General features: G+C 37.6%; 4 protein-coding genes across 6 annotated transcripts; all 4 read right to left on the bottom strand.

Moving 5' to 3' along the window:
* Nucleotides 1-695: 695 nt before the first annotated feature.
* On the bottom strand, nt 696-3,675 carry LOC126794218 (plant UBX domain-containing protein 10). Its single transcript, XM_050520880.1, has 4 exons — nt 2,819-3,675; nt 1,653-1,823; nt 1,349-1,552; nt 696-1,122 (listed from the first exon to the last, which is right to left on the bottom strand). Exons 1-4 carry the CDS (start codon nt 3,602-3,604, stop codon nt 892-894), a joined length of 1,392 nt encoding a protein of 463 aa, XP_050376837.1. The 5' UTR covers nt 3,605-3,675; the 3' UTR covers nt 696-891.
* A 311-nt stretch (nt 3,676-3,986) lies between these two features.
* On the bottom strand, nt 3,987-6,771 carry LOC126794220 (uncharacterized). Of its 2 annotated transcripts, XM_050520883.1 has the most exons (5): nt 6,649-6,771; nt 6,469-6,541; nt 5,638-5,869; nt 5,024-5,068; nt 3,987-4,873 (listed from the first exon to the last, which is right to left on the bottom strand). In XM_050520883.1, exons 3-5 carry the CDS (start codon nt 5,843-5,845, stop codon nt 3,987-3,989), a joined length of 1,140 nt encoding a protein of 379 aa, XP_050376840.1. In that variant the 5' UTR covers nt 5,846-5,869; nt 6,469-6,541; nt 6,649-6,771. The 2 variants fall into 2 exon arrangements, with proteins under 2 accessions (XP_050376840.1, XP_050376841.1); XM_050520884.1 differs by lacking the exons at nt 6,469-6,541; nt 6,649-6,771 and having other exon boundaries at nt 5,638-6,036.
* Nucleotides 6,772-11,691: 4,920 nt separating this feature from the next.
* Nucleotides 11,692-13,844, bottom strand: LOC126794217 (aluminum-activated malate transporter 10-like). The gene is made up of 6 exons (XM_050520879.1): nt 13,442-13,844; nt 13,121-13,261; nt 12,766-13,038; nt 12,552-12,670; nt 12,326-12,469; nt 11,692-12,232 (listed from the first exon to the last, which is right to left on the bottom strand). Exons 1-6 carry the CDS (start codon nt 13,779-13,781, stop codon nt 11,780-11,782), a joined length of 1,470 nt encoding a protein of 489 aa, XP_050376836.1. The 5' UTR covers nt 13,782-13,844; the 3' UTR covers nt 11,692-11,779.
* Nucleotides 13,845-16,860: 3,016 nt separating this feature from the next.
* On the bottom strand, nt 16,861-21,335 carry LOC126794212 (transcription factor bHLH157). 2 transcript variants are annotated; one of them, XM_050520868.1, is made up of 10 exons: nt 20,844-21,335; nt 20,401-20,490; nt 20,128-20,239; nt 19,980-20,021; nt 19,750-19,806; nt 18,233-19,594; nt 18,009-18,113; nt 17,747-17,896; nt 17,524-17,649; nt 16,861-17,437 (listed from the first exon to the last, which is right to left on the bottom strand). In XM_050520868.1, the coding sequence occupies exons 1-10, from the start codon at nt 20,951-20,953 to the stop codon at nt 17,258-17,260; spliced, it is 2,334 nt and encodes a 777-aa protein (XP_050376825.1). In that variant the 5' UTR covers nt 20,954-21,335; the 3' UTR covers nt 16,861-17,257. The 2 variants fall into 2 exon arrangements, with proteins under 2 accessions (XP_050376825.1, XP_050376826.1); XM_050520869.1 differs by having other exon boundaries at nt 18,009-18,110; nt 20,844-21,334.
* Between the last annotated feature and the right edge of the window lie 4,578 nt (nt 21,336-25,913).

The raw sequence follows: 25,913 nt of genomic DNA, 5'->3' as shown, positions 1-25,913 counted from the left end.
CGGTAGATATTATTTCGATGTTAAAATGTGTGTAACCTATTATCAGATTCTTGATGTCGCTCTAGATTATTATAACAACAACTAATACTGGTTAATTATCTTAGAATTTTGTATTTTAAACTACTTAGTAAATCATTAGCACACAAGGGATGCCTACGATTTGGACATATCACATATTACGATGGATTATCTACATAGTAAAATTACAAGTGCAAAAGATAGAAGGAGAGAACTATGAGAGAAATACCAAGTGCATGAATAAAATATGTCAAGTAAATGATTTCAACAACCGTATGCCAACAGGATTCGTGGTGCAGTTGGTTATAACGTCAGGCTAACACATTGAAGGTCTCCGGTTCGAACCCGGGTGAAGCCAAATGATTTTATCAGTTCTGTTTTTTTCTTTGTTTATGGAAACGAGGCACTTGGTTTACATTGTGTTGCCAATGGTGTCCACTAAACTGGCCGGCAGATTTGGAGTCAGTGTACGAGTTTCTGGTCATGATGCAGAGTCTGAACTGTGAACAAATCGAGCAGTTTGGGAGTGCCTGACATTCAGTTTCAAAAAGCAGAACAGTAATGGAGTTGCATAATCACCAACCCACCACACTTGAATCACTTCACGCTGATCATATTAATGGTAACACTTATTTGAGTTTCAAGTGACAGTATCATTGTTCATTTCAATCGGTCGCTAGCACGAAAGAATTTGCATTGAAAGGAACTACCCATCACATTAGACATAAATGGTATCTATCTTACTTAATCATATCGTTCTAACAAAATGGATCATACTATAGATAAGTAAAAAAGAAAAGTACCCTACTAGCAGTTTGCAGATCTCAATCTGTCTCTACTAATTTTGATATAGATACTTTGCGTTTTAATTACTCAAGAATTCAGCTCCACAAAAAGACTGGCTTGAGGATGCAACCCTGCTTCTTTCAAGTTTAAGTTGGCTTTCTCAGGACCATATACCACCCGAGGGAAGTTAGATACCAGACTGTAATCATCGACATCTAAGCAACCCAAAGAATCTACGTAATCATACAGACTCTGGATTGTTGTGGTACTGTAAAACCTCCTTTCCTTGCGTTCTCCGGCTGGGAACCTCACCAACACCTAAATTGCCAGATAACACAAATCAGCTTGATTTACTATTACCTATGATTGAAAATAGTGAACACATTCGCATGAACATGCAACCACTACTGCAAGTGCATGCCTAGGTTGGTAAACGCTGCCTTTGCACTTTATAAGGCCACGTTAAAATAATTTTAATATAAGCAAAGTGAGCATGTTGCAAAGAGTAATGAGAAAGCTCGAGTTCTAAGGTGAGAGGGATTACTCTTGTAACATCAGGTCCTTTCTCTGGTTCAGCACCAAGAGCCAAGGCCTTCTCCTGACGTATCCTAGCTCGTTCTGCCTCTCTCTCAGCAGCTTCACGTGCTTCTCTTTCACGAACTTCTTCTTCCTCCTTACGTTTCCTCTCAGCTTCAGCAGCTTCTCTTTCCAGGCGTTCTTGCTCTTCTCTCCTCTGAGTTTCCCTTGCCTTAACAAAGAATGATAACATCAGCAAAGGTCACATACTTTTCATGATACAAAACAAAAAAGAGGGATAGTTAGAAAACTGAGATTAACAATCAGCATACTTGATCAGCTTCAAGTGCTGCTCTATAAGCAGCATCCTGCTCTTCCCTTAAACGAATGTTGTTTCTCCTTTCTTCAGCCTCATGCCTGGCTGCAACAAGAACAGAAGCACTCTCTTCAACCACTTTGCTCAGTTCTGAAAGCATTAATTCAGGAGACCTTGGTCCCTCAACCTGCAAAACATGAGAACGGTAAATCAATAAGTCCCAAATACACGATCTACCCCTAGGCCCTAGCAGACATACTATAACCTTTTTACCTAGGCAATCAAAAAGAATCCTATATAGAAAAAAGAAAAACGAATGTTCACACAACATTTTTAATTTTTTTCCATAACAGATTAGCAATTATCAAGAGCAGTGCACCAGAAATCAGTGTCATGAAATCATGCAAAGTCAGCAGTGTACGGTTACCAGCTTCAATCTGATAACAGTCATAACTCATAACACACGCTAATGATACTGGCAGAACTTTTTCCTAATAGTTATGCATCATACTTTTCTTTTCCCTTCTACTCCTTCAAATAGAATTATTACACCTTCAAGTTTGGGACAACTAAACTTCAGTGTTAGTGCGGGAAAAAAAACAATGAAAACCAATAAGCTCATATTAAAAGTTAGATTTAAAACAACATTAGAAACCGTGAAAAACGATAAGTTGATAACAAAGAGAAAATATGAATGAATTATGTAAAAAAAATATCAAACAAAGGAGAAGAAAGATGAACCATAAATCTTAAAAACTACAGATGGTTGCCACCATTTCCAACATTAACTAATACAAATAACTTCATCAAACTACCATGGTCCTGCCACCACAACTCACCATTCAGCTTAGCAATGAAGCACATTGCATAGAAAAATGAGTCATCAAAAAAGCCCAAGATCATCACACCATGACACTAAAAGCACACCATAAAATTGCTAATACTGAGATCATTCCAATCATTTACTTGCCACAGAAACAACCCAATATAAATGTGCCCAACTTTATTGAGACTCCATTCCTTAATCTTATTGTTCACACCCGAATGACATTGATACAGCTAACCTAGTTGCCAACAAGCTTTAAATTCCGTGACGTACACCATGACTTCACAATGTTCACATAACAATAAAGCTAAACTATCAACAATTAACCTCATGAAAGCCTCACCGGCAACACATACCTGCTGAAGCAGCACGATCCTCTGGTTGGTAGCAGCCATTACAACAGCACAGAAAGGAAACCTCGACGCCTTCAAGCTGTTACTCATCTTGAACCCCTCACTTGCCCTAATGCTCCCTCCCCACGAAACAAAGTTCTCATTGATATAAGCCGCCAGGGGCTCGGAGCACAGAGTCCTCTCGCAGAACGCCGGCGTATCGGGGTGTTCCGGCGAGTGTAAATACACGAACAAAAGCTTATACGAGTTCCTCGACCTCTGCAACGCATCCATAAACCCTTCCCCGACGAAATTCGGCCCTCTCGTCCCATAGTCCCTCTCGAAACTCGCGACGAACTCCACCGCCTCCGTCGCCGCAGCCGACACCGAGGCCTCGCCCCCGCCGCGGCCCGAGCCCAGTCCAATCAACCCCAGCGAGTACGACAGCACGCCTCCCGCGGCCCACATACCGAGCCCAATCGCGCCGGAGATCAACCCCAGGCTACCGGAAATCACCGAAATCGGGAGAGTCACCACCCTCCATACCAATCCGGGAGGCGCTACAGCGGCGACGGCGGTGGAAGGCGATCCGGATTGCCGCGGCTGGGAGATGAACTGCTCGGCGTCGGAGGAGGTGCCGGCGGGGTGATTCTCCGGAGGCGGAGGGGCGTGGCTGTCGGTGGCGGTGAAGGAGGAGATCGCGAGCTCGAGGTCCCAGCCATGGGCGGTGAGGATCTCGACGCACAAATCGGAGTCATCGAGGCCTGTGATCGCCTGGAAATAAGCTAACTTGTCACTCGGATCACTCATATCTCGGCAAAATCAGATTGCTAGGGCTTCTGGTTCGAATCGAGACGACAAAACGACGACGTTCCGGAGAGAAGAACGACGACTGAGGTTTATCGCAACCAGAGAGAGGCACCACGGCTCATATAGTTTTGGGAATAAAAATAGCAGAATGACCCCTATTATCCTCATAATTACACAAATGCCATCGCAGGGGAAATTTATCCACATTATTGTCTGCGGGTGAGTAACCGACAGTAAAGTGGGTGGCATTTAGCAAACGACGTCGTTATCAAGAGTCCCAGTAAATGCTCATTATTAACCCAAATGGTAAACAAACTTGAGTTAAAATACATTTACAAGTCAAATACAACATTTAGTTAACCAATACACAAGTAGAGATTGCCTAGACATCTTTAATTTCTTCCATCAAAGCTTTGCTCCTGGGATCGGCTTTGTTTTCGGGTTTGCGAGACCTCGAGATAGCTTCATAGTTCATAGCTGAGTTTTTCTCTGCGCTTACGATGGCTGCTAAGGAAGACCAAGCTTCCGGGGGTTGCTCGTGCACCCAACACATAAGGAAGTAAATTTTCCTCTCAGCCTGCTTCAGCTTGCTCCTTATTTCGACTCTTCTTGATTTTCGTGGTTTCTCTGATTTCAGCTCAGTCTCCCCGGCCTGGACCATTCTCTGAAGATCGCAGAGCAAGCACAACAATGTGGGGGTTCCTAGTGTTAGCAGGCTTATCACGTCGTCTGCAAGACCTAGTCCAAAATGCAAGCCACCCATCTGTCTGAAAGCTGGAGAGCAGGTCTGCTCTAAACAATAAGATAGGGCTTCCAGGACAGTCTCTGGCTGCGCTCCTTGTCCCAAAACATATGACACGGAGAGCACGACCATAGCTGAGCCTGTGGCATCTGATTGCCAATCACCATTGTAGAGATGAAGAGCAAAGCAGTAGCTGTATATAATGTCGATCAAATGTACAGCTAAGAATGGTGACGGCTTTGCTGAACTAAGCTTGCTGAGGGGAGGCAGTGCTGTCTCAGACCCTGGTGGAATCTCACTAACTTGACTGCTTTCTGGATCATCTTCCTGTGACATTGATTCATCATCTTTGGCAAGCGGTTGGATTAGTTGGGTTCCTTCTTTGCTGAACGATATTGTTTTTGCAGAAGGCTTCAACCACCAAGGATCCCAAGGAGTAATCATCTTGCTCAGTTCCCCAGATGCAACAGCTCTTTGGAATAGTTTCTTCTCTTCTGCGGAGAGATCATCAAAACTAACTTCATCCCCTGCAAAGATCGATTATAATGAACTCATGTTAGATATGTGAAATGGCAAGGAACTCAAGAAATTGTAATGCAGAAGACAGAGGTTAAAATAACAACCACACACAAAGAACTGCAATTTATGAAATAATTGAAAGGCGATCACAATCTTACCAGCCAACACTTTTTGTATAGTCTCTTCCGACAGCACAGAATCAGCTGAAAATTAAGACAAGATCTTTGGTCAATACCCCAAAATACTAAAAAAATCTTCCAAGGACCCAAGTTAAATATAGACTGAAAAACTAGTGACACAGCATTAGGCTGCAATGATCCACAGACCATCCAGAACAAGCTTCATTTCCAATGTGCAATTTTCTAAAATACTAATCATGATACTTGCAAATTTTACCAAAAGGCAGCCTTCGGCTTATTTGAAAGACTAGCAAGCAGCCTTCATTAGGCTTCAAATGATCCATAGACCACCTAAATCAGAGTTCACATTTCAGAATTCAGAAAAACAATTTCCCGAGGCTAGTAATTATACTAGTAAAAAAACTTAATCCATTAGCAGCCACAGCCCTCGGCTTCTTTGATGATTAATTAACACCAAGTTGTTTTTTTAAGTTTCATTTGTAAGCAAATTATTCTACATTCTAAACTTCAGTTCTAACTACAAAATCAAAGCTATAGCAAATCCTCGCTCGAAAATTTCTCAATCCCTGAGCAGCAAAGGTTGTATCTTATACCTCACAATGTGAAACATAAAATCAAACAAAGAAAATTACCATCCACATCCTCATCCATGCCATCAGCTTCATCTTGAGAGTGAAATCTTTTAAGTATGTCCAGCATCTTCTGCTTGGTTTCGTCATTCGGCCCCAGCTGTCCTAGCTCCCCAACCACATTATCCCTCATAAACGACTCCGTACATTGCACATTATGAGCAGTGGCGGATCTAGCTTGGTCTTGCATGGGCTTAAGCCCTTGCAACATTTTTGTACTAAATTAACTACATAGCTGACATAATTGCAATGTTAGTGTAGTGGTTTGGCACGTGGTGCTTAGTCTCAAGGTTGTGGTTTCAATTCCTCCTAATAGCAGTCGATTTTGATAATTTTTTTTCTTTTCCAGTCCCCTCTCGTCTAAACAACTATGACATAATGACATTTACTTAAACTTATTTTGTTTGTTAGAGTCTGGTTGTTACACTATATTTGGCATTTAGTCAAGTTTATCTTGGCTGTTAAAGTCTAGTACTAATTTTATTGTTATTTTTTATTTAGAATTAAGTTGTATTTCTGATTAGAAAATGAAGTTTCTATTAATTAACTAAAATAAGTTGTTACTTGCTACTTAGGCTTCAAATGCTTGACACTTCCCAATGTTTATTGGCTAAAATGACACTTTCAACTTAAAATTATAGACTCTATAAGATTATAGACTCATAAATACCCTATCTTATAATTCTTTTTTTTTTGTGCGTAAAAATTAGCCCGGGCATCAAGTTCATCCTAGATCCGCCACTGATTATGAGCATGTTCCCACCACAAAACTCATCAATCAATGTTTCACAAAAATCAGAATCCAAAACTCCAAAACAATCCGTAGAATATTACCTTGTAGCAGCGAAGAGAGCAGTAGCGAGAGTTGCACCGAGGACACGTGTACTGCGAAAACTGCTTCTGGCAACTGCATTCAGAGAGAGAGAGAGAGAGAGAGAGCTCAGAGATTTAGGTCAATCAGAATTGGGGAAGAAGAAGAAGAAGAAGAAGAAGATACGAGGAAGAAGATCGTACACGTGGCAGACGATGCGGGAAGGAGGGTCCAGAGGCGACGAGGTGGAGGGCTTCTCCGAGGTGATGATGGAGTCCGCCATGTCCAGAAGCTATTGGAATTTCGAGGGTTTTTGAGGGTTTTGGAGACCACCGTCTTCAAGAATGTTCTTACTTGTTTGGTTTTATTGGAAGCCCAAATGATTCATTGTCCTAAAGCCCATGTTTAGTGATGGGCTTGGTGTAAAGCCTAGTGATGTGATGAAGTAACCTGAAGAAACTACAAAGCCGTGTGATTGTAAATTTTGAACAGAAAACTACATTCAATCATTAAATTTTTTTTTTTTGAAAGTAAAATTGATTCTATTCAAACAAACGAGCGAAAACTCGATACAACTGAATGGAATGATGCTTTGTGAAATGTTCTTCTAGTCTGCTTCTTAGTTCAAGGTTGATCTGCACATACATTAATGGTAATTATTGCATTAATTGCTATTTCTGAAGAGAAGTCTTGATCATTAAACAGAGGTTTTTTTTAAATCATATTTATATGACCTAAAAACCAAACCTGAAATTATTCAAAAAAAAAAAAGACAAACAAGAAAACAAACCGTCATGAACAGATTAGGTGACATTGTGTCTCCAAAATCTACGATTGAATTGGCAAACAGCAGAGCACTATGATCAACTAGGTCTAAATTACATACATATCTATTACATCACATGTGTCAAATATCCTTCTTTTTTTTTTTGTTATCTTTTTTCTTGAGTGGGTGTGTGATCAGATACCTCTTTCATCTGCTTCCCCGGATAAGTTAATTAGGACACCACTCAAGAAATAAATATTGGGATACTAATAATGTTGATGATATTGTGTACTGTGGTCACGATCTTTGATATTTGAACAGTTGCAGTCTCATCTATATAATTCTCTTTCTGTCTTACCATGAGGACAATCAGAGGACTACCCAACAATTAGTTAAAGCCTCCCTGTTTTCCCATATCTTTTGAAGGTCAAATCTTCTGTATGCCTCAGTTCATTATCTTACTCACAGCTGTTCCACAGAGACTGGACAAAGCTTAGATCTTTAACCAAATTACGAGTGGCTTTCATCTGTAGTGGAGAGCCCAATAGATGTATATAAGATGATTTTATTTTATTTGAAACAGGAGAAAATTAGGTCATGAATAAGACCAAGTTGAGGTACCTACATATCTTTGCATAAAGTTGAGCATTACATTGCAGTTGAAATCTGCATTTAGTTTTTTCTGATATCACTTGACTGGAAAAAAGTATCATCTCCACAGCAGCATCCACTGTTCTGAAATGCTAATTCAACTATCAAAAACTACACAATATATATTGAGAGATTGGTTCTGTTTAATATCATCAAACTATGCCGAAAGCTGATATTAAGTTTCATCCCAGTTTGATACCTTTGCATATGTGTTTTTATGCTGATATAGTGATGATGTTAGGATCGGTAAGTTCTCTAATATATACATTTGCCTATCTGTTCAATGTAAACATGGATTGCCAATAAAGACCCCAAAAACAAAGATTACACTTGTCTATCTTTCACTTTCATGTAATTTGACTTTTCTGTTTTCCAGTTTAATTTATTTGTACAGCAGCTATCTGATTCCTCAGGTAAAAGTTTGTACGATGTACTCATGTACGACACGGCTTAGAAGATAAACAAATAATACCAGCAGTACTAGAAGAATGAAAGTGATTGAAGCACATTGCATTCAAATAAAAAAAAGGGACCAACAAAATTATAATGCCTGATTTAACAGCTATTTCACTAGGGGTCGTGTGTGACTTTTCATTATTTTTTATTTTAATAAATTAATAAAGTGAAAATGGGTTGAATTGGTTAAGCAGTTATTCAATTAAAAGTTATCACGTGTAAATGAAATTTATCATATTAACAACACTTACGTTGTTAATATGAAAAATTGTTCAAAACTATATAACTTATATTGTCAATTAATAAGTTACACTTACTAAAACTTAAATTATAACTTAGGATCAAACCGATTGTGATTATTGTAATTGAGTGGTAAAGATGTAAATATCATAATTAGAAATTTTTTATTAGATGGAGAACTTGTTTATCAAATTGAAAACATATTTACAATATTAAGTACATGTAAATATTTTAGTCTAATATTAGTTTTAGGACAAAATATTTATAAATCCATGAACTTTACTCTTAAAAACAGTTTTGTCACTCACATTTCAAATTAAACTAATTAGTCCATAATCTCTCATTTGTCAATAGTATAGTTCATTTCATCACATAAGGATCAATTAAATTAATAACATGACTAAAAGACCCCAGTTAAAATTAATGTTCTTTTTCCCTTTTGTTTCTCTCCTCTTCTTTTTCTTTCTCTTTGTTATTCTCGTTCCGAGAGCCATTATAGACGAACATGCATCTAAAAGTATCCTACTAGATTCATCACCCCTTCACCACTTTAAATGAAATTCAATTCTTGATATCGTTTAACTCTCATGAAAAATCCACACATCTACGACATTAAAGATGAATGAGGAAATAAGAGGGATTGAGAGAGCAAGAGGTGAGAGAATATAAAAGAAAACCTAAGAAGGAAGAGAAAGAGATAGTTACGTGTTTCTTAAGACTCATCGCTCATTTGTGTGTGAGTGAGTGAGTGAGAGAGAGAGAGAGAGAGACATGGAATGATGGAATAAAGAAAAGAAAAGAGAGAAAAAAATCTTGTTTTTAAATGAGGGTGTTTTAATCATGTTAATATACTTACATTTACCACTTCAATGAAAATAGACATAGTGTTGAGAATTGAGATCTTAAGGACTAATGAGTTTAATTTGAAAAGCGGAGGATAAAACTGTTTTTAAGGATAAAGTTTCAGGAGTAATAAATATTTTGTCCTTAGTTTTATCATTTTCATAACACAAACATCTTAAAATTGTAAAATAGTTGATAATCTTATAAATAATGTAGTTCTAGAAGTAATTACTAAAACTAGAACAAACGTTATTGTCTTAACATTAATAGTTGTGCATTGCGGTATATCAGACAATCATTTTAGTAATCTAACATTAATGATAAAAAAATTTTTACCACATTGAAAAAAAAAATTTTGTCACTATTGTAATATTGTCCACAAACTAGTACCTTAGTTCAATTGAAGTTTAATAAAATCCGAACAAATTTATAATTTTAACATAAATTGTTGTGTTTGTTGTAAGAAGCTTAGTTATTAAAGGAATAATTTAATTAATGATAAAATATATATATAATTTACATTGTCACAACAACTTGGTCGCCACACTTATAAAACTGTCCCAAGAGTAGTAAATTTGTTATATGTGAAGTATATACCACAATTTCAACAACATTTACCACTTTAACATTGATAGTTGTGAATTCGGTAAATTGTGTAGTTACTAAAATAATATTTTTATTAATGACAAAAACATATAAAAATTTATAACTCTCATAACAAAGTTGTTGTCACACTTGAAAATCTGATCTTAAACTAGTAAAATAGTTATACTTTGAGTACATACATTATTTTCAACAAAAGTTTCAACTTTAACATCAATTGTTATGGTCGTAGTAAAGTGTATATCACTAAAGTAATCGTTTTATAAATGATAAACATAATTTACTCATAACAAATTTGTTGTCACACTTATTACACCTTTCAAAAGCTAGTATCTTGATCATATGTATAGTAGATAACACAAATAGAATAAATATTACACTTTAATTCTTATAGTTTGTGGTAAATTAACGCTATAAACTTATGAGAAATTTGTATATGATATCGGAGTACCACATGACAATGTCCAGTGATCCTCCTTACCTATCATATTCTGACACGTTGATTTATTATACTAAAATTATAATTTAATATATTTTTATTATTTGTAAAACGACCTTTATGGGTATTGATTATTTTGAACTAGAATTTCGGTTTAGAGTTTAGGGTTTTAGAAAGAAACCCAAAATAGTCTTTGACAAAATAACTTAAATATAATTTTCAAATTAAATCTTGTATGTCAAATTATGATTTGAATGGTATACCACTGGGTATTGCCACATGGTGTTACGGTAGCACTAAAAAATTTCTCATAAACTTATATCTACCGATCAATTGGACTGTAAAAGGTATATTTATTCTCTTTTAGATTATCGAGCGTATCAAAAGTCTTAATGGGCAGCTACAAAATGAAGTTCTTATGAGATGGTTTTGGTCTATCAAAATTAGAACCCTAAGGGCTTGTATTCTACATAAACGAATAAGTACAATTTAGAGTTAAGCAAGGGTTTGTCTTTGGTGGTTCAAGTCTGAATGCGCTCAAATTTAATTAAGTAATTCAATATCAATATATCATCGATCTTCTTCAGCATATTAAACTTCTCAGTGACATGGAGCCGAGAAGTGAAAATATAGTCAAAGAGATCAGACAATAGGCTAGGTGCGTGAGTACGTCCAATGATGTACTAAATATCATGGTCAAGTGACTTTAGTCATCACCGTTGCATGTTGATGTAGCATGTACATTGATATAGTTGTTATCAAAATTATCGTTTTCACCTACCAAACCCGATAATCTTTGGTTGATGTTAATATAATTGAGACTTGGTCAGAAAAAGATCGATTGATGCCCATAAATGCATAAGTTAGAATGAAATCAAAATTAATTTAAATTTCCTAAATCGGCGTGGTTAATCAAGATAGTGTTTAAGAAAAAGTCTAAGAAAATAAATAAATTATTAAAATGGAAGCAATTAATTGATCATTAAAAGGAAAAATAAATTAATAATTGAAATTTGAAAATCAATTAACGGTTAAAAGGAAAAGTTAGAAGTAATTAGTTGATCGTTAAAAGGAAAATATTCGTAAGTGACCGGGTCATCAAGTCACCTCTCTTCTAATATTTATGATCTTGAGATACATTAGCAATTCAATGGTAAAAAATCTACAATACCATATACCCACCAATACTGTAGAATATTCTATTTCACTAGTGAGAAATGAGAATGACAATGTCAAAACAGACGGATTTAAACTGTGACCCAAGTTGTTAGATTTGGTAATGTACAGCACATCTGTAGTAATATGACAATCTACCCATCACCATTATGCACAATTCTCAAACGTCTTCCTTATGTTCATCTGCAACCTTAGTTTTACTAACTGGACATTGATTCTTCTCATTCGCATTCGCAACAGACTTAAACTCGCCCATCTCGGCTAGTTCTTCAACTGCATTAACCATGCCTTCAATCCTGGTAGAAATCTTAATCAATAAAGAAGCTAAAGTCACAAGTGGCAGGATATCCATGAGAGCTACCGCTCCTGTGTTCTTTTTATCAGGACAGTCAGTTCCTTGTAGTGGCTGCGGATTAATAAATAAAGTAGGAAGAGATTTTAAGTCATTTTGGAGCTCCAAGACTGCATTGTTCATTTCTCCAACTAAATAATCTACCGTAGATGATTTCTGCATTGTCTTCATAGTCCTTGCAAGCTCTTTTATGACTCTGGAAGACTCAGAGCTCACTTTCAAGGAAATCTTGCTCATATGCTTCTTTATCAATTCAGGAGCCTGTTGACCAGATGAATCAGTTAAAGCTACCTTAGCATTGGTGATATCTTTTTATTTTCAAGAACTAATATAAGATGCCAGATCTTTAGTTACCTCATTATCAGAATTCACACAACCATCAAGGGCGTCAATGCAATAAGCACAAGCACGCATTGATGCCCCGATTTTGAGGTATTGTTTCCATGGATGTCTGAAATTGAAGCGGCCATGTGCAGGTTCCCACCTTGCAAAATTAGCCTAAAATATACAATGCCAATGTCAGCAAGTAATTACCTACAGTCACTGGATGAAACTATGCAACTATATTTTTGTTAAATACCATGGCTTCTTCTGTTGCTTTTGAGGTTAAAACACATTTGTATCCAAGCAATGTCTTATCAGATGCCTTGGCACCATCAGAAGAGCTTCCACTATCATTGAAGTACTCTCCAACACAACCTGGAATATATGCAATACTAATAAAATCAGAGAAAAAATTGTCCTAAACATGATTGACCATAAACTTGGTTTTGTGTGATTAAGTATGTCTGTACCATCTAAAGAATAGGCAAGCTTATCCATGTTTCGAGTGATGAGCGTATAGAGTTCCTCCCCAGCCCAAATGGGGCAGATAATCATGGTTATCATAATACATAATGAAGTCCCAATGATGATGGTGTAGAATCTACTGTTGGCCATTTCCAATAGTTCATCCACCCGGTAACCTGACACTGTGACTAAACTGAATGTGAGGATGAAGATCATTGCACCATAATCAAATCGCTTTTTCACTGATGGTATAAACCTTGAGAATGTAACTGCAGAAGCTGAAATAACGAAGCAACAATATTTAGAGTCACATTCGGTCAGTTTTAGGTGGAAAAAAAGTAATATTAGTAGGGTACATACCTAACAAAAATACAGAAATCCCATTGATGTAAGGCTCAAATTCTTTTCCTGATTGACTCACTACCCAATGGATGCCAATGGCCAGAGATCCAGCAATTAATGTTCCACAAATTCTGTTTAAACTTTTACTTACTGTTGCCCCTGCATATTTGAGAGTGAAATGTTTAGTTTCAGGCAATGAGGGCCATACTTAAAACATCAGATAGTCTCATACAAATACAGAAAACTCTTATAGTCCCTTTTACCTTACCTCCTATTCTCCTAATAAAGACATACTTGCACAACATTATGTAATCTAAGAGAAGCTAGCTAGGAACTTACCCACTGTGTTCTCAAAGACAACCACAACAGTCATAACTGCCCACATAGCATTGCCTCCCGTACCTTCATACAGAGGTCTCATATAGTAAAACACTGAAACAACAGTGAGTGCCATCCCTACTTTCATACAATGAATCACTTTTTTAGGCTCATTTTGTCCCATATCCCAAGCTTTCCTGAAAAAATTGCACACTTTCAAGACCAACCCCATAATCAGAACCTTCAGAGCAAGCCAAGCTCGGCAGGCAAACCCGGGTTCTGGAGCCAAAGCCTCTGATGAACCATCTGCCATTTTTATTCTCCATTCAGTCACACTGCTCAGTTCCTTCTGTTGAGCCATTTGTGGCCGTAACAAAAATAAGTGATTGCCAACTTCTAAGTTGAAATGGAACTCAAAGCAATGGTTAAGCTTTGGTGAGGAAAGCTGAGTGACTATTGAGGTATATATATATATGTAGTGGATTTCTGATGCCTCATATTGGTTTGTAATAAACAAATCTCCATGAAAAGGCAATGTCATAGGCTAGAGATGAATGACTTCCTTTGTTGGACACATGAGAAATCTAGAAGTTTCAAAGTTTAACCCTCAAAGCTGGTAATATGTGCATTTCATCTCAGAGTTCAAAACAAACTTAACCATCATTAATAATCAGTCCTTTTCACTTCAGAAGTAAAAAGCCAAAGTACAGTCTAAATGATATCTGATAACTAACCTTATCGAAGTTATTTTAGTTGGTATAAGCTTAACATCAGGCTAGATGGGATCTGGGTAGTGGAAAGTCACCAGATGTACTTAGAAAACTGCTAGCTGTATGAGTAATTGGTTTCTCAGATAAATTGTAACATAAGCATTATCATTTGCTTGATGCCCAACAATGAGAAAAGAGTCTTAATGACCTAAACTAAATCTTGATGACCTACTACCAAACTTCAGCAACAGCTGACATAATGTGTCCTACAATTTTTAGGGAGAACATCAGCGCACTATGAACAAATAGGTCTAAATAAATGTATACTGATACATTTGTTTTTTGTTCATGTGATCAGATGATAAGACAATTAGGAAGCACCACTCATGAAATGCAATTTCTAATATTATTCCACAAGTATTATGGTATATACAATATAAGAGAAGTCCTTTTTTTTTTTGAAGTTATATAAGAGAGGTCCTTTGCTTCCCAACTAATTGCATGGGCATCCCTCATGGCTCTTTGGTTTTTCTATTCAGCTGTAAAAGAAAAATCTGTTCCCAAGTCCTTTTAGGAAAAAAACAGTAGTCTTCGAATTAACTTGTCCTTTTCTTATAAAGGAAGTAAATTTGTCATCCACTCCTAATGTGTCCACCCTTGCCCACCTCTCAAATTAAATGATATGTGTCTTTTTTTCTAACTATGGTTTAACCATAGTCAAGAAAACAAATTTAACAAAATATAACTATAATTCAATTAATTTTAACATTAACTCAGATTTTTTCTCATTTTCTTTTTCAACAAATTCAACCCAAACTCATTTTTGGATTTCAATCAAAAGAAAATTTCATTCTGCATCTACCGAAGTGAATGAACCCAGATGAACGGTTTAATCAAATCTTGGTACCACCGTGGTTGACTGGTTGTTTACTTGTCTTCACTTTCAAGCTTCTATATTTGTAAATTGTGAAAGTCATGGGTAATATCAAGAAGAATAAGTAGCAGGCTCGCATGAAATCTAAACCTAGAGTAAAAAATTGTGGCTAAACATGAACGAATTATAGCTAATTGTAGCTCTGGGCTCTCCATGTATGGCCACTAATGACGATGAGATTAAGGAGAGAAGATAGAAGAATTCAAGAGGATGTGAAACTGTTCATCTGGGTTAATGTTGATTTTATAGAACTGAAATTAAAACAACAAATTTTAAAAGGGTTCAGTTTAACTTAATATTAATATATCTAATTTCTTAGAATTTAATTATCTTAGATTTATATTGATAACATAGTTAATCCAAAGTTAAAAATAGACACATATCATTTAATTTGAGATGTGGGTACATCTTGAGCAAATTAAGATAGGCGGCAAATTTATTTTCCCTTTTCTCCTTTGTGCATGACCCAAAGTCTTTTATCTTCCTTTTTTTTAAGGTCAATCTTATTCTCATTTCCGAAGTTACTCCACAGCTGTTTCACAAAGATAGGGCAAATTGTAGAGAGAGACAATACTAAATCTTTAGCCAAAACAATAGTGAATAGTGGAGACCTAGTGGAGTACCCAATATGGCCTATATAAATTTGGAAATATCCTTGAAATATAAGAAAATTAGGTCAGGAATATGATCAATATAAAGGTGTATATTATTAAGTTGAGCATTACAGTTGAAACTTGGCTGATATCACTTTGAATAATTGAATGGAAAAAACACGTATCTCCTCCACAAGCTTGAAGAGCCTTTCCACAGCTGCATGCACTGATCGAGTTGAAAGGCAATTTCAGCTATCACCAAAAAGCTACTACTCCACAATAATATCAGATTGATTATCATACATTCTCAAATAACATTTTAGATGTATTAGCACCAATTACCGAAAGCTGATCAAAACATGTACTAGACTAAACACAAACCCTCAGCTTATACTCTTCTGTTGCATTAATGTTACTATATTTCAACCTTAGGATCAGTTGTGCAACTCAGAGGAATCCTAAATACTAAATTATTAACACAAAAGAACGTCTGTAGTTTAAATTTTTGGCCACATAAACCCTCTGTGAAATTAAATCATGGAGATAACAGTTAACCAGCCTAATTGTCACCTGTGCATTCGCCACATGTGTACCTAAAAATAAATAAAAATCTAAGCATATGATAATCCTAGTGCCTGATGATTAATGACTTCTATACAGTAACAGTATATGCATACACAAATCCAAAGATATCCAACAGAAAACAGAAACAAAACAAAAAAAATATTTCTCCAATGTAAAAACAACAAATTTAAAGCAAGTACTACTGTATCAAATCGAACAGTCATTGTTTGGAAGAGATGAAAGCTCTGCTATTGATCAAAGATCAAATAGATATGTGAGCCAAGCAAGAGGAAGAGTGGGAATACATGTGCAGTTAAGATAACTGGGATATTCTCAAAGAAAAAAAGAGAAAAAGTTGAGATTACCGGGCTGGTATCACTTTATGCATAAACTTAACCTGTGTTCATCAAGTTATATTCAGTGTCCTCCAAAAGTATGAGGAAAACAAGATTGACATATAGTGAAGATTTTATTCATTCTGGTGAAAATTTAAGACTGATGTTCTCGTCAATGACATTCAGGTCCTTTCTCCCCAGGAGAACATGTGTTGTGGATCCTTATTTGCATATTGAGAGAGAGAGAGAGAGAGAGAGAGAGAGAGAGCATTTCATCAGTAGTTCATACTGTAATGATATTAAGCCACAACAGAAAGGCCACGAAAACAAATCAGTGATCAGCCTACTACTGGGTTTTTCTTTTAATTCTGGATGAAGATATAAACAAGAAATCCCAACTACTAAAACAGACCGCACAGACTCTAGTTCACCATGTCTTGACATATGATCATGGTTCTGTGCCTTACACAGCCTTTCCTAATTGGTAACTAACTCGCAAAAACAGCACCAACAATTTTTGAAGGCACATCACATCCTAATCTCTCTTTTCTTAACATTATGCACACCTCACAACTACTTCCAAGGCAATCGGCGATGGGATGGTGGCCAATCACATTTTCCATTACCAAAACACCTATCATTGCATACCCTTGACAGTAACGCTCAAGGTATTCCAGCAGAAATCAAAAGTGTCTGAAATCTCATGTCAAGCTGATTGGAGGAGGGAAACTACATGGCTGGAAACTATCCAATACAGGAGGAAATCCGGTGTCTACTACATTGTTGGGGCGAATGGTTGGATCAACCACACTGGTACCACTTTGCTGAAGAAGCCGGACAAGGGACCAAAATATTTCTATCCTGGTTACATGCCTAGTTGCCTGTAACAAAATATAAGATCAGTGTCCTAACATGAACAATAGAGGAGAAAACATGAGTAACACATATTTTTATTAGGGAGCCTCACCTCAACAATAAAGCGAGCCCATATCTTATCCTCTCGGCTCTCCATCACCCCCTTCAAGATATTCAACCCAAAGCCACGGATTTCGTCTGCAAGCTCAAGAAAGAAACCACGCTCTTCACAGAGGATCTGCAACAGAAAATAAATATTGCAGTCAGGAGGGACTGAACATAAAGGTTGTCAAAAACTCTTGAAGAAAACGTTTTTCCATACATCTTTGACATACCTCAATAAGCATTTGGCCTGGTGTACTAAGGTCCTCCACAAGTATAGGGCAAACAACATTTTGACCCTCAACTGCTAATGCCCAAGTATTGTTACCACCAGATGTACTGCTGTGATCTTTTAGAACCACACCATTTTTTTTTCCAGTCAACTACAATATGATACACAAATTAGTGTTACATGTGTTCAAACTTCAGAAACATCATACATAAGATTTGTTCCGGCTCATCCTGCATATAACAGTAATAACCAAATTGACTAACCTTTGACTCATGAGGTTGTTTAAGCTTATCAGCATGTTTCGTCACACCTTGCAAGAAAATCATGTACTTGACAGTGCGGTCCAGCAAAGCATCAATGCTACACTGCTTCATTAACAACACGTTTGAATGTCAAACTATAATTTTAGAAACAAATTGTATAATACGAGAATATATCATCCTTCCCATTTTGTTATCCACTGAAAGCAACTTAAAGAAGTAAGTACCTTTCCACCATTGGGAATCATGCCCCTCAAGTCTTTCATACGGTCTTGGATCTGCTGACGATCCTTGGGCCTTGGTCGAGTACTCTCTCCAGGCTTTGCCCTCTTCTTGGCGGTCTTTGTGTGATCCTCAGCCTTTTGTGGGTTTGCTTGAGCCATACTTCTAGCATTGACACTATAGCTATCATCAATCCATATGCTCACTTGTGATTTCGGGAGAACCTCTTTCTTTGGTACAAGAAAGTTTGTCTTGTCTAAGTTATACAAAGGTCCCGTCAAATGCATGCTCCCTCCAGAACCGGCAAACCTTGCTACCTGTACCTGAGTACCACCTGCAGATGAACTTTCTAATTTCCTTTTCCTGGTGGAAGATTGGTCTGCTGGACTACATTTAGTCACAGAGCTGGAAGTACTATTCATACCATTCAAAAGCTCTTCAAGTCCTAATTCCGAGAATAACCCTCTCCTGGGGCCAGCCGCAGCACCAACTTCTGGCTCTTTGGTCAAATCAGTACTGGCAGCCATGCAGTCACCACTGACGACTGGCATTATACTATCTTCCCAGCACTCACTGGCTTGACCACACCCGAAATCTGTTCCCAAACCATGAAACAAATCATTTCCAGAACTCTGAATGACAATACCTTTCTCATGAGCATCAGCACTGAAAGCATTTGTGATGGAACTTTGCATAGAAGTCGCAGGTTGCACAATTGGTAGGTTGATACAGGTATCACCTTTAAGCAGACTAGATGACACTGTAGGACTTTCAAACACTCGTGACAGATCACCATTTATTGTGTTTGCCATGCCATTGAAGTTCTGTACTGGTGAAGCGGCAAACCACTGAGAAAGATCATCCGTGAATGATTTGGAAACATCTGTAATACAATCAGCTCGGTTAAACTCTACAGGGTATCCCTGTAGGTAATGCTGATCATCCATCTGATATCCACAGTTGCCTAGATTGAGAGTTGAGTCTTGAGCCGTGTTTCTGCAAGTCTTAAGAAAATCCTGAACCCCTATATCAGATGCCAAATGTGGGTCATATGAGTCCAATGAAGAAGATTCAGTACTAAACCACGGGGTTTTACCAGCTGAGCCTAAGGCACCAGATGCCGTAGGCTGTAAATTCATTGCAGATAAACAATTTCCTCCTATATCTTTAGATTTATCACCTAGTATGTTGGCAATGTCTCCATGAAAGTTTGCAGATGAAATTAAGGAAGCAAACAAGTCATTCAGATCATTGGATTCATTGTTCAAACAAGAGGCTGCACTTGGAAGAGGAATAGGCCCACGAAGATTTTTGATCTCCCGGAACACCCTTTTTGTTTCGTCTAAAAACTCCAGCCTCTCCATAATCTGACAAAAAAGTAATACCTTAGGTTGTTAGCTACAACTCTTACATAAACTATCACATTATAGACTCAATCATGTTCACTACTTTTGATCATAAAAATGTCGACATAACCAAGTTAAGAAAATATGTATAAAGCTAGATGCTTTCATTAGACTACCTTATCAGTCGATCCAAACTGAATTACTCCTGCTTCCACAGAGACTGTTGCAATTGTCTGTAAATTAAATTTATGTATCAGCAAATATAACTTTTGGTTGTATGATAAAAGGTACACAACAAACATAGCTCTAAATTTAAGATTCCATAAGCTTTCTCATAAATCTCAATTAGTCATGCTTATCTCCGGAAAAGAAAAAGTAACAGAGAACTAAAAGGAAATGATAGTACCTTTACACCAGAGGAAAATTGGCAACGGAACTCGGAATCATCCTGCAAAATGAGAAGTCATATCCAGATAAGTAAACAAGTAAACCGCAAGTAGCTAACAGCTGTTGAGAAGCAAAATGGCAACTCAACAAGAATTTTATCGTCCTACCTGAAACAAATCTCGACAACTTTCGATGGGATTGCATGAATTCCACTGTGCATTGTAGGTATCTGAGTGCATCCATTGGTCCTTCCCGGTGAAAGCAGTTTGACCAATAACGCTGTTTCAGACAACAACAAAATCACCCCTATTAGAACTTTTTAATGCTTGTGTTGAGGAAAATCTTGAATTCAACCCCAAAAATTTTATGACAGGGGAAAAAGATAAACAATGTAATGGAATTTCAAAAGTGAGAAACTGAAAATGGAATTTTGGGCTTACCCTTCTCCAAGCATGTGGAGCTGTGGAAGCATATTTTCAATCACTGTTCCCATGTGCTCTTCATAATAGGCTTCTCCCATTTTCAACAACCTAAAGCATTGCAAACCCAGAATTTATGATGAGCAAGACCCCAAACTAATGTCAGATTGGAAATCTCAAATACCAAATCTTGAACTCAAATAGAGGCTTAATCTCACATGTACAAAATGTAATATAGTTAGCATGGAAAAAAAATTATCAACCTTGAGAGAGGAAAATAAGAACAAGAAACAACCTTTTTTACCATTTTAAACATTTCCATGCATTAAGAACTAAAAGCTTAGATTTTTGTGAACCTTCACATGCATTAAAAGCACAAAAGGGTGCCCAATTTCAACAAGAACAAAACACAGGCAACAAAATGAAAATCAACAAGTAGAAAACAAAAGAGGAAGAAACTTTACATGGAATTTCTCTGATCAAAACGCCACAAAACCCCGTAAGACCACCCATTGCAAACACAAAGACCCTTAAGCCTCTCTTTAATCGCTGAACCTTTCTCAGCTTCACCCATTTCACTGTTAATCCCAGACTTCACCAACCCAAACCCATACAAAACAACCCGGGTCCGAGTCAACCAGGCAGCTGAACTCAGTCAACACCAACAAAACCCCAACTGAGAACTCTCCTCTTCGTTCCAACCTTAATGGTCAAGAACAAAACTACTTGTCTTCTGTTGTTGCAACAAAACAAGGGAAGGGTACGTATGAGACAGTTGGAAGAATCTGAAAGCAAAAAACCAAACTAAAGCTTGGGTTTTGTGGGAAATTTGGAAACTTAGAGAGTTTGAGATTAAAAACAAATGCTAATATATAGAGAGAGATGACTAGAGGAGCTAGGGTAGTGTTGTTTTGCTTGGTAACTTTGGTCTTGTTTTGCTTTTCCTTTCTTCCTTTTCCCTATTTTGCTTCTCTATAAATGTGATTGTATTATAGTCTTTATGAGAGCAGCCTCAAAGAAAATTATGAACACTGGAAAATGAAAAAGGTGGAAATGAAAACGAAAATGAAAAACTCCAAAGTTAAAGGGTAACACAAAACAACACACTGAGATCTTGAGAATTAAATTACTGTGTGGTGATATCTTTGTCTTGTTAAAAAAAACTTGGTGGGACTTGTCAGGACTGGTCCCATTGGTCCGCCCAAATGCCTTTCGGTTGGTTTACCGGCTATTCCCAGTGAATATGGTTGATTTTCTCGTAAGGAACTGTCACATCGCATGAGATGTTTAAGTTTTCGTGATAAGGGGATCGAGGTGAGAAAATGAAGATGCTAATCTAAGGGTTTTATTGCATGATTATTAGGGATTTTTTTTGTTCAAATTGCAATTAACTCTTGTATATTGCGTGTTTATTGTTTTGGATATATTTTGGATCATGGTTGGGGTTAGGAATCTGGGTATTAAGAAGGCAATATTATGAACTTAATTAGCCAGAAGAAAATGAGGTATTGAGGAGTCGTATCAATTTGCGGATTGCTTGGAAGACCAATCAAAGTGCATTAGAGATTTAGAGCATTCTGTGATTAATTGTTATTATTCACCTCTCTGAGAATTTGATTAGTCCATACTTCTTTTTTTTTTTACGATTTAGGTATTAGAACAAAGTATTCAACTATTCATCCAATAATTCATTTTTGATTGTGTTCCTTCTGTCTGAAGCCGTTGATAACAAACATCAAGTTTGAAACTAAACATACGTAGAAATTGCTATAAAACTATCATAGAATCTCTATGATAATGGGGTCTGAAAATGTTCCGAGTCTCTATTTTCATCGAAGATTCAAAAGAAATGAAGAGCAAAAGGCAACAACTCACGAGAAGGTCGGCATCAAAATCCAGAAAAAAAAATACAACATCCCTATCTAAACTCAAAAGAATCACCACAAGCCTACTAAACAATATAGCGGCAACGAGAATGCCTTTCCCCATGATTACTTCTTTAAAAACATAATATCATGCAACCTCCTCGATCTATAAACAATGGAGATCGAGGAATAACGAAACATTGCTCTATGCCTCTATAATCTATATACGTAACGAGTAAGCTCGAGAAGGAAGACTGAACGCTGTACATGGTGGCCAATAGAAATGGTGGTCATCGGCGGGAGGAGCCCGGATATTTGGGCAGAGAATATTCCGGGTCGGAGTGAGGTGTTTGGTGGGCCAGTGGTTGGTCCTACCTCGGGAAATGTAACACTTAAAAAAAAAACGGAATAGAGAATTAGAGATGTTAGTGGGGTGGTGGTCCTAGGGTTGTGGGGTTTGTAGGGATCATCTTCTGATTTCACCTTCTGCCATTGCCTCCCTCGTTTTCTTACTCCCTTTCTCTTCTCTTCTTCACGATCCACAAAGAACATAACAAAAATACCAATAATCAAATGCCAATTGTCTTCCAGTTCTCGATGGAAATATTCTTGCTTGACTGCTTCTGTGACCGTGTCCATCGATTTTTTCATGCAGCAACCTGTAATAATATACAAGAATGGAGTCGATTCTTATTACAGATTAGTAAGTCTTGCTTAATTACCGATTGAGTTGGAGTTTCTTATGTTAAAAAGATCAGTAATGATTGATGATCTGATACCCTTTACAGTGATCTTTTCAATAGCGCTGTCGAAAATTCGGGGATTACTTTCGATGATTTTGCCCTTCTTTATCTTGATCTAGAGTTTTCTGTTTATAACATATCATACCAGACATTGTTTGATGAGATATATACATTCTCTAGGAGATTACAGTCTATCTTTTGTTTTGTCATACAATACATCAGTTACTTGATGGAGTTAAGGTTAAGAGGCTATAAATATCCAAGTGCATTTTGCTGCGTGGAAAGAGACAGCTCAGGCAGTAATATTCATGAAACAAGCTGATCGACCATGTTCCTCTTCGTAGTGTTCATAGATGCATTGGCACAGTCAAATATAAGGAGGTTTTAGAGAACGAATTTTCTGATATATTATTCATCTCACAGTGGAGGCTATATATAGAGATACAATACGTACAAACCCTAACTCTACATGTACTACACATGTACTACACATCTAGACTAGGAAAGTAATAACAATTTAATTTACATTCCTAAACTATATATATGACTCACGCTAACACTCCCCCTCAAGTTGGCGCATACACATCCACCATGCCCAACTTGTCAAGTGAGTCATAGAAGGCCTTCTTACAAACTCTTTTTGTGAGTATATCTGTAAGTTGCTCTTCTGTATGGACAAAAAGAAAGCTAATAATTTTAGCATCTAGTTTCTCCTTTATAAAGTGACGATCAACCTCCACATGCTTAGTACGATCATGTTGCACAGGATTCTGTGAGATATCAATGGCTGCCTTGTTGTCACAGTATAACTGCATGGCGCACTTGGGTTTAACCCTCAAATCTCGTAATACATTCTTCAGCCATAACAACTCGCACACTCCATGAGCCATACCTCTATATTCTGCTTCAGCACTAGACCGAGCCACCACCTTTTGCTTCTTACTCTTCCAAGTAACAAGATTACCTCCCACAAAGGTAAAATATCCTGATGTAGACCTTCTATCTGTAATATTTCCAACCCAGTCTGCATCTGTAAAACCACAAACGTCAAGGACATTGTTGTGTTTAGAAAATATTACTCCTCTCCCAGGAGCGGACTTCAAGTATCTCAGAATCCTCAAAACAGCATCCATGTGATCCACACTGGGATTATGCATGAACTGGCTCACCACACTTACTGCATATGCAACATCAGGTCTGGTGTGTGTCAAATAAATCAGACGTCCAACTAACCTCTGATAACGAGGCTTGTCGGTAGGTACCTGGTCAGGATACTCTGCTAATCGGTGATTTTGCTCAATAGGAGTGTCAATTGGAGTACAATCCAACATACCTGTCTCTGGTAATAGGTCAAGTATATACTTCCTCTGACACAGATAGATGCCTTCACTCCTCCTGGTTACCTCAATGCCCAAGAAGTACTTGAGTGCACCTAGGTCCTTCATCTCAAACTCTGTGGCTAACTGGTTTTGCAAGCTATCCATCTCAACAGTATCATTACCAGTAACAACCATATCATCAACATATATGATCAGAGCTGTTACCTTCCCTTGTTGGTGTCGGAGAAATAACGTGTGGTCTGAGTTACTCTGCTTATAACCAATCTTTCTCATGAACTGAGAAAATCTTCCAAACCAAGCACGAGGTGATTGTTTGAGACCATACAAAGATTTTCTCAATCTGCACACAAAGGTACCTGAAGGAGTAGTTTTATATCCAGGGGGAAGATCCATATACACTTCCTCCATAAGTTCTCCATGAAGAAAAGCATTCTTGACATCAAACTGTTTAAGAGGCCAGTTTAAGTTAGCAGCAAGAGAGAGCAATACCCGGATAGTATTCATCTTTGCAACTGGTGCAAATGTCTCATCATAATCAATGCCATATGTCTGAGTGAATCCCTTAGCCACCAAGCGTGCTTTATACCGACTCACTGACCCATCTGGGTTATGCTTCACTGTAAACACCCAACGACATCCTACTGCCTTCTTTCCAGGTGGTGGGGATACAAGCTCCCAAGTATTGTTCTTCTGTAATGCTTCCATCTCCTCATCCATTGCTTTCATCCACTTAGGATCTCCCAACGCATCATGCACTTTGTTAGGTACTTACACAGCAGATATTTGATTCACAAATGATTCATATGACTTAGACAACCTTTGGGTAGACACAAAATTTGCCACAGGATACTTAGCTTTGGCTTGGAGGGTAGGTTCATACTTTTTTGCTGGTTTACCCCTAGTAGACCTGTTTGGTAACACATATTGCCTACTATTAACATCACTAGTATTACCCCCAATGGAATTACTAACCTCAGATGGAAGATCTTCTATACCAGGGAGACATGAGTCAGGGGTACTAGTAACAGCAGGTGAAGCAGGAGGGGCAGGAACACTTTCAGCTTCTGGTACCTGAATCTCTGAAGCAATCACACCAGAATCATCTAGTGGTGCCTGTCTGTCATCTTCCGGTCCCTGAACCTCTGGAGTGGCTGGTGCATGTGAAACTGGTGCATCAGTAACCTCAACTGAATGACCTGTCTCCCCCTCTCCATGATACAGCTCTTCAAAATATGAATGCTCCCCCTGAAGAGCAGTATCAGAAGAGGTATAATAGCTCATGTCCTCAAAGAAAGTAACATCCATAGTGACATAATACTTCCCAGTAGGGGGGGTGATAGCACTTGTATCCTTTCTGATGTCCCCCATAGCCAACAAACACACATTTCAGCGCTCGGGCATCCAACTTACTTGACCTTTGACTCTTTGGGATATGGACAAATGCAACACGACCAAATACACGAGCAGGGAGATTATAAAAGGAAGACAAAGAGACATAAGAAGCTAAGACCTCAAATGGTACTTTTCCTTGGAGGACACTAGAAGGAAGACGATTAATGAGATGGGTAGATGCGATGATAGCATCA

Source organism: Argentina anserina, chromosome 5 (assembly GCF_933775445.1).
Source record: "Argentina anserina chromosome 5, drPotAnse1.1, whole genome shotgun sequence".
NCBI lineage: Eukaryota > Viridiplantae > Streptophyta > Magnoliopsida > Rosales > Rosaceae > Argentina > Argentina anserina.
The sequence above is the reverse complement of the archived record's forward strand: the minus strand, read 5'-3'. Positions and strand labels throughout refer to the sequence as shown.